Genomic DNA, 9,131 nt, shown 5'->3' on the forward strand with positions numbered 1-9,131 from the left:
CAAGCTGTTGGCTGAACTTGAAGTGGCCCCGGCTGAAGAGTACAGGGCCAGCATAGGCCCAGGGCAGGTGCGGTATAGGTTCCAGCGTTTTCTGAATTCTTCAGAGACTTCTCTACTGACCCGGGAAATATTCCTCCCTTTTCAAAAGGTGATTTCAAGATATTCAGAGAAGAATACAAAGTGCATAAGAACAGCTCCGGGCAGATTCAGAAACTTGGATGTGATTTCTCTTTGAATGTGTTCTATGCTGTTCCTGCAGCCTGAGAAATGGCAGGCAGGTCCTTCATTCCTGGAAATGCTTTCCTCTGCCACAAAGAATTCATTGCTCTAGCAGAGGCTGAGAAACTTCCTCCGGGCGTTTGAAAGGAGGTCCCAACAATGAACACGGGCTGTCAGGTGAGATGAGCAAGTGTCTATGGGTAAGGAGACGGGTGGATTCCCACAAGCCCCTGCCCCCAGCACCCACTAAGTCAGGAAGCTGTAACCACATGGAGGAACCCCATCTCTTCTTAATTCTTCGCCCTTCATGCACCCACGTACCACGAACGCTCATGATATGCCTGGAACGTTCCATCAGATACAGCTAAGTGACTCAAAGTCCAAACTCTGGAGTTGGACTTCTGCGGTGCACTCTTGGCCCTACCACGGCCTCACTGTGTGATCTTGAGTAAGTTACTTAATCCCTCTGTGCCTCAGCATCCCTGTTGGTAATTTGGGGGTAATAACAGTACCTCTCATACAGCATACGTCATGGCACGTGCAATACGCTTTACGTGGTGCGTCCAAGTCACGTTAGCAATTATTTGGCTAAGTGTCGTTGGACACGCTGCTGATGCTGAGGCCGATAACAGAAGAGGTGAATTCTAGTGCCCAGGCTTTAATAGACTTCCTTATCAATAAGATCGAATAACATAAGATGAGCCTGTTAGTGCCTTCTAGAACTCAACCCATATCTTTCTCCTTGTCTTCTCCCCGGCTTCTTTAATTCCTTGTGATCCCCAGTGCCCAGCCATGGATGACTTCATTACTCACCCAGCAACCCTATGAGATATAGGTGCGGTGGCTTGTGAATGGTGATGCTAGAATCAAGCCAGGTATGTCTGACCTGAAGGCCACAGAATAGGGAAATGGTCCAGTAAGGATGAAATTTGGCCTCTCCCTGCCATTCCTAATTCCCAAGCACAATTCCTAAGTGCACAGTTCTCCACCAGACTGGCCGGTTCTGGACAATTCTCCTATTCTGGACCGGCTTCACCCCATTGTCAAGGCCAGCCCCCTGCCTGCTGTCATAGTGAACAGACCCCCGAAAGCCCACTCACCCACCAGGGTCACTGATTGGTGATAAAAGCAGCCCATTTGGACATGGGATTCTCATCCAGTAGCACTCCGAATCCTCATGGGGGCTCTGGGAGGTGTGTGGCATCCTTCTCCACTTTATAGGTGAGCCAAGTGAGGCTCAGAGAAGTCCTGTAACTTCTACTGGTCACACACCAGGTCAGACTTAGCTTTGAGCCTAGGCCTGCCTCTCTGATTTCTTCCACATCCAGGCTTTTGCAGCCCTGCCTGTTTCCTCCGTTCTCTCCCCCAGCCCCGGGACAGCCTGCACCAATATTGGCCTCTAGTGCTCTCCATGAAGATACTGCCAGGGGCCAGAAGGTGGTTGGGACCAGCTGGGCTTCAAAGTGGGTGGAGACAGCACTGTCAGGGCCTCTTTCCCTGGGGGGGTGGGGGGTGGGGGGGTGGAGGGCACACTGGTTGGGGGCCATGTGCCCACACAGCTTCCTGCAGGGGAGGTTGGGGCTGGGTAGTAAAAGTCTCTCGGAAAGCCATTGCATTTTTATACTTCTGTGTTCTCTGTCTTTAGCATAGACATCGCATGACATAGCATGACATTTAGCATAGACGTAGAATGGGTTCTGGAATTCTCCGGCTTCTCTGTGCACCTGATCACTGGAGTTCAGAGGATCCTGAGGTTAGTTCCCTGTTTTCCCTTGCAAGCCCACAGACAGCAGCCACCCTTATGGTTGTTTCAGAACCGCACGCGAAGGAGGCAGCTTAATGGAGCAGAAAGAATGCTGCATTAATTCCTTGGGGAGCTCTGGAAGCAATTGGCTGTGCGACTTTAGGCAGATGAATTTACCTCTCTGATCCTCAGTCTCGTTATTGGCAAGGTGATTTCTACTTCATAAGGTTGGGCTGAAGATTCAGCTAGATGACGCATATGAAGCAGTTAGTGCAGCGCTTGGCGCATAATAAATACTCAATAAACATGCGCCTGCCATCACGATGGTAGAAATAGTGTTGCCATTAGCAACTGAGACCTCGGTGCAGGTTTTCTTCTTGGTGGAGGGTCTAAGAACTAGATGGAAGGTGAGTGGAGGCGAGTGGGGAGAGAATGTTCTTTCCCTATCCTACTGGCAACCATCCCAAACTGCACCTGCCTGAGGCCAGCTCGGGAAATGTGGAACAGTTTTCATCATTTACTCATCCTGGGCAGACAGGGTGTTCTCCACTTGACCCAGGGCTGAGTGTGTGGGCACACGCCTGTGTACACACACTCACACACGCTCTCAGCGTGAGGAGCAAATAAGGCCAATAGAACGGGTGTCCCAGAGTTGCCTTGGAAATACCTTTTTAAGAAAAAAAGGAAGGCACCCAGACTTCAAGGACAGCTAATTGCACACATACTTATATTTTGAGCTTTCTTCGTGTGAATTCGGGGGCGAGGTGACTCATGTCCACCGTTCAGGGACCCAGTAGTGCTCTCAGCTCCTGGGCTTCAGGGGTCTTAGGAGTAATCCAGCCCAATTAGCGCATTTCAGGGAAAATGAAACTCAGGCCAAGGGCCTTGATGGACAAGACATACCCATGGGGCCAGGATCAACCCTTTGTGCTCTGATGGCAGAGTGCTCTTGTTCCTCTCTGACAGAGGTACGGTCTCCAGGAATGAGCATCCGGCCAGGAACTGTCATCTTACCAGGAGGAAGGGGGCAGTAGGGAAGGACCATGCATTGTCCTCAGCAAGCCCCTCTGAGGTTTCAAGTCCGCTTCCCAATTACGAGGCCTTTGGAAGGAAACAAGGTATCATCTCCCGCCCTCCACTCACCAGCACCCCCAAGGGTCCCCTCTGGCTGAGACGTCTCCCTCCAGCAGAAGCCTCCTCTGTGTCCCAGAGCAGCCTTTCCGACAACCGGCACTGTCAGGGCGGGCGGGAAACGTGGAGTTATTGTCAAGGACCGTTGCATTTATGGGGCATCTTATCTTTATGACAAAAACTCAGACAGGAATTGAAATGCAATAAACCGGGAAAGCAACACCCGTACAGAGTTGGTTCTGTAGCATGAGACCGTGCATCTGCTGGGCAGTGGGGTCTGCTGTTTGGGGGGTGGGCGCCGTTAGTCCTTGTAACCCCAAGATTCTCTGTTAAGCCAGAGCCCAATGACCCGGGGCTGGGAAACCTGGTGGGGCTGCTGGGAGCAATTCCTAGATTCCCCTGCATCCTCTCCCCGCCTCCCCAACTCTGGCAACTAAACGTGGGACCCCGGGCCTCCCCAGAACCGCTCCCGCACACAAATTCTCCCCCTCCATCCCTGGGGGCGATCATGGGGACACTGAAACCACCGGGCCCTTTGTCAAGATGGATGGGCATGGGGTGGGCAGCCCAGGAGGACTTCCCGTGGGCTCCGACTTCCCACGAGGAAAAACGTGTAACGGCCACAAATACGAACAAACTGCCCCAAACGCCAAAGACCAGACAAAGCGAGAAAATCAAACCAGGCACGTAAACTGCAAAAAAAGGGAGTCTTGTTCTACTTGTTTTTGCAATAACCTCATCAAGGCATCTGAAGGAAAACCAGGAGCATTAGCGTCTGAGGAACAGGAGGCCCCTTGTGGCCAAGTGGTATGGGCCTCCTCCCCCACCCCAAACAGACAGAAGTCTATCATCCAGGCACGTAGTTCCTGACCCAACACAGCCCTCCGGCTTTGGCTTGCAAGTCCAGCTGGCATTTAATCCCCCGAGGGAACCAGCCTTAGTTCGTAGCCCCTGACCCTCTTCGTCGTGAGCCTGATGGGGCCCAAGAGTCCACAGGCGCTGCCCGGCCGGAGCGCACTCAGGCGATGGAAGCGATCTCGCTGTGTTTCTGTTCTCTGCAGAAAAGCGCCCCGTGGGGAGGCCAGCAGCTGCCCCGGCTGCTCCAGTGACAGCAGAAGAGGGAGGGCATCAGCAGGGCCAAGGTGATAATGACGGCGAGCACCCACCGGAGGATGCCCGGGTAGAAGGGCAGGATGAGGGCGACGAGCAAGGCCAGTAGGAGCAGGTGTGCCGCCAGGCGCCGGGCCGCCACGCGGTTAACACTGGCCTCGTCCTGCCCTTCCTCTGCCACCCGGCCGGGGTGCCTGGCCGTCGAGGTGGCGGAATCCGCCAGTCCCTGAGGACAGAGCCGCACCTCCGGCCGGACCAGCCGCCCCACCACGGCCTCCTGGTCACGCAGGCTGCAGATGAGGCCCCCAGGGACGGCGGTGGCCTGGCGGCACAGTGGGCAGGTGACGGACCAGGTGTCGTTCTGGATACACAACAGGAGCTTCAGGCAGACAGCACAGAAGGGGTGCTGGCAGGCCAGCAGCTTGGGTGGCCGCGCACAGCTGTAGGGCTCCCGGCACACCAGACACTCGAGGTCGCCCTCCGTGGAGCCAAGATAAGCCCTAGCAGGGCCTGTGGCCTCCGTGGCGGTGACTCCTGTGGAGACGCGCTGGGGCTCGGCGCAGGCCATTCTGGGCACGGAGTCAGCGGGACGTGGCGGCTGGGGGCTTGGGCATTGACCGGGGAGGGGGGGGTCAGCCAGCGCCGCTGGGACCTGGCTGCCGTCTGACCTCAGGCTGGACGTCTCCTTGTCCTTCTCGGCAGGCGCCTGGTGACAGCGGCCGTCTGGCACCCCTCTCCCGGGGCTGCTCAGGTTGTGTCTCGTCTTACGTCTTCTCTCTAGTTATTATTATTTCTCTTCTTGAAACCTAGGGTTAATCAGTAACTTGTGGGTCTGGAGACTTTGAATTGCCAAAGGGGGCAGGGCCCGCGCCGTGAATCAGGACTTTCCTGTTGAGGTCAGGAAACCTCAGATGCCAGAGGAGTACCAGCAACAAGGTGGCTTATGAGCCTTGAGACGCATTCGAATCCCCCCCCCCCACCCCCCGCCTCTGGAGACTTTAAAAATACAGATCTCCAGGCCCCAGATTCATCCGGCAGGTCAGGAGGGGAATCTAAGAATCTTCAGGCACCGTTAACAGGCGTCTCGTCACGATGCTGACGAAGGTGGACTGGGGAACCCACTCAGAGAAACACCACCACAGCCGGGTTTCAGAGGACACCTTCCAGCTGTCAGGATCAGTGGAAAACAGTTTGTGCCTTGTGCACATTTGCAAACAGGTGGCCCCTGAAGAAGAGAGAAGTGAAGGGAACAGAATTCTGAGTGGGTGGTGGGTGGTGGGTGGTGGGGGGCGGGGAGAAAGCCCAGGTCAACACAGAAAAACCAGAACCCGAGCAGCTCATGGGTATTTATTTAGTTTTTTATTTATTCTTAAATGTTTATTTGTGTGTGTGAGAGAGAGAGAGCGCAAGCTGGGGAGAAAGAGACGCAGAATCCGAAGCAGGCTCCGAGCTGTCAGCACAGAGCCCGACGCGGGGCTTGAACTCACGAACCGCGAGATCACAACCTGAGCTGAAGTCGGACGCTTTAATCGACTGAGCCACCCAGGCGCCCCCAACTCATGGGGCTTTAGCACCTGCTGCTGGAGCCAGCTCCTTTTTAGTCACAGCAGCTGTGTTAACCGCTACGGATTCATGAGCATCAAACTCGTGGCCTGCTTTGTCGCCACACGACTGACGACGGGTGCCATTTGTTGCTAGACACGTGCATACCCGGTAGTAGTAAGAACAGCCGCCATTTATTTGGGATCACTTTGAGCCAAGCCGTCATCCGGGGGATCCTCCTGCGCGATCTCCTGGCATCCTGGCACAGCCTGTGAGGGGGCCCACTGTGAGGCCTGGAAGCAAAGACGGGGTGTGGTCAGGGCAGGCCTGCTGGCAGCTTTCCAAGTGGACTCCCATGGGGCCAGGGCCTTGTGGAATCTACCAGTACCCAAGGTCGGTTTCCCAACCTCGCGGGTCCGGGAGCTCAATCTCGTCAGCTCGTGCAGAGGCCACTGGCCTCCGGGCAGCCGACTCCACCCGCCGGGACGCCCGTGGGACCGACCGATGTGAGCCGCATGGCAGTTGAGAAAACATGATCCCACTACTTGGCCCTGAACATCAGAGGGCGAGGTGACACAATCCAGTCCTCAGAAAAACGCATCACGTTGGCCTCACCGACTCCAGAAGGACGCACTGACTGGTCCTTTACCGCTCATGGTACCTGTTGAGGTCCACGCAGAGTCTAGCTCTTCGGATTCAGCTCTTTCCTCCACCCCAAGGGGCAGGCACTGCCTTCCTGCTTCACCCCATCCACCCCGCCCCCCGCCCCGCCCAGGCCTCTCTGTCTCTGAAATCCAATCCTCCAAATCCCAACTTTGCCAAGGTGTTTCTTCTTGGCCTTCGGTTTGGCGATGGGTTGTTCCCTCTTCCCTTTCTGTTCCCCCACCGCTCCTGACCCCTGTCATTCTGTATGGTTCCCATTCGGTGCAAGGGGGCAGGTGATGTGCTTCAGAGCAGACCGATCAGCATTTTCCACTCTGTTGGCTGTGGCAATTGCTTCAGACACCGGCAGGTGACCTAAACCAAGCCAATGAGATTCAACTCTGGAAATTCTGCTGAGAAGTTTCTCTTACCGCTGGGTTTCCAAGCTGAAGGATGGCACTTTGGGGCTGCTAGGACCACAGTGTGCAGAGAACCTGCCTCAGAGTAAGGCCAGCACAAGAGAAAGAGGAGCAGAGAGTCAGAAAGAGCCCTGATGACATAGTTGGAATGCCTGGATCCAGCCGTACCTGCGGCGAGAGCTCTATCTTTGGGTTTTTTAGTTATACTGGCATACAAAATCCACCCCGATTTGTATTCTTAGGCCAGCTCAAGTTGGATTTCTGTCCCTTGCATGAGAAAGGCTTCTCAGTAACACAGCAGAAGATGAAGAAAAGGAGCCTTTACTTGCTGCCTGACACAGGGTCAAGCATCGACAAGACAGTCAGCCTGTTCATGGCCAAAAGGGAACTAATGCTGCTGATGTGCTACGATGCTCAAAGGGACTCTGTGCCTTTTTGATGCTTTCACTTGAATCGTATAATACTCCGTTCTATTTGCTAGACTAGCAGGGGTTGGGGACAGGAGGAGGAAAAATTTGTTGAGCTGCATTCATTTATAATGAGAAATAGAAAATCAGGTGGACAACACAGTGATGTCAGCTTGGCCAGAGCCCCCTCTCTCTGCTAGCCAGCTCTATAGAAAGCCAAATAATCAGGAAGTTAGCTGGATGAACTTGACATCAGACCAAGGAAAGCTATTTAGGGCTAGTGTCTAAAGAATAACCTTTTGATATTGTTGGGTGGCCATCATTAGGAAAATATATTGGTTATAACAGCCCAACTATTATAGAAGAGTATAAAGTAGAACATAAAAGCTCCTTTGACTACCGCCCCTGCCCCCTCCGCAAGGATGACAGCTTTTTAAAAATTTTTTTTTACATTTATTTATTTATTTTAATGTTTATTTATTTTTGAGAGAGACAGAGACAGAATGCGAGTGGGTTAGGGGCAGAGAGAGAGGGAGACACAGAATCCAAAGCAGGCTCCAGGCTCTGAGCCATCAGCACAGAGCCTGACGTGGGGCTCGAACTCACGAGCTGTGAGATCATGACCCGAGCCGAAGTCGGACGCTCAACCGACTGAGCCACCCAGGCGCCCGTATGTTTATTTACTTTTGAGAGACAGAGTGAGACAAAGTCAGAGTGGGGGAGACGGCAGAGAGAGAGGGAGACACAGGATTGGAAGCAGGCTCCAGGCTCCGAGCTGTCAGCACAGAGCCTGACACGGGGCTTGAACCCACAGACCGTGAGATTATGACCTGAGCCGAAGTCGGATGTTCAGCCGACTGAGCCACCCAGGCGCCCCAGGATGACAGCTTTTAACACACATTTCGTTCGTTCATGTTTCTCACATCCTGCCATTTATGTTTTTTTTTGAGAGAGAGAGAGAGAGAGAGAGAGAGAGAGAGAGAGAGAGAGAAAGCAGGGCAGAGGGAGAGAGAGAAAAATCTTAACCAGAGCTCTATCCCTTGACCTCGGGATCATGACCTGAGCTGAAATCAAGAGTCGGATGCTCAACCTACTGAGCCACCCAGGCGCCCCAACTTTGTTTCTTAAAGGCACCTTGGCTTAACTATCCTCTGCACTTTAGAGTTGGACATCCAGCTCCTGTCACTTCATGAGCTGTGTGACCCTAGGCAAGTCCTTTCAACTTCACTGGGGCTCAGTTTTTAATTTGATTGAATGGAGACAGTCACACTGTAGGGAATTGCAGGAGACTACTTGAGCCCCCTGCCTCCGTCAAACCCTGCTCAGGGGAGACCCAGTAATGCATTCGCCTTGCTTTAGTCGCCAACCGTAATGTCACGGATCTCTCCCAGAGACATGGAGATGAGACGCCCGGGTGGTCTGTTGAGCCAGGAGAAGTGAGTGTGTGCACTCGCCCGAGCGGAGCCTGAGGCACATCTAACTCAGGGGACGCGCAGAATGTCTCTGGAGACTCAGCCTGCGGAATTCAGCCAGGATTCCTTCTCATGCTGTTCTGTGTTCTGTTTATGCTTGCCGTGCTATTAGACTGAAAACGCAGAGTCCTTCCAAATCTTCAAGTAAAATATCTTTTGTAACTGCTGTACCAATCCGAACTCATTAATTCTTCATGAAACTCTGTTTTCCTCTTTGAAATGTCGTTTCTTTCGTCCTGTGGGTTCACGCAATGTCCCCCCCCCCCCCCGCTCCACCCCAGGGCTATAAGGAGTTTGATACGTACAGCCTCAATGGAGGTCAGATTTTCACTGTTGAGCGGGGAAGCCAAAGCCAATTCTCCCGATGGACCACCTGGGCACGCGGTGCAGGTAGCCGTAGCCCCGCGCCCTGCAAAGACGTTGCTAATCTGAGCTTTCGGCCCTG

General features: G+C 53.7%; 1 protein-coding gene across 1 annotated transcript; it reads right to left on the reverse strand.

Annotated features, from left to right (window-relative positions):
* Positions 1-4,112: 4,112 nt before the first annotated feature.
* On the reverse strand, positions 4,113-4,772 carry RNF186 (ring finger protein 186). Its single transcript, XM_042995649.1, has one exon. The coding sequence runs from the start codon at positions 4,770-4,772 to the stop codon at positions 4,113-4,115; it is 660 nt and encodes a 219-aa protein (XP_042851583.1).
* Between the last annotated feature and the right edge of the window lie 4,359 nt (positions 4,773-9,131).

This window comes from Panthera tigris, chromosome C1, assembly GCF_018350195.1.
Source record: "Panthera tigris isolate Pti1 chromosome C1, P.tigris_Pti1_mat1.1, whole genome shotgun sequence".
NCBI lineage: Eukaryota > Metazoa > Chordata > Mammalia > Carnivora > Felidae > Panthera > Panthera tigris.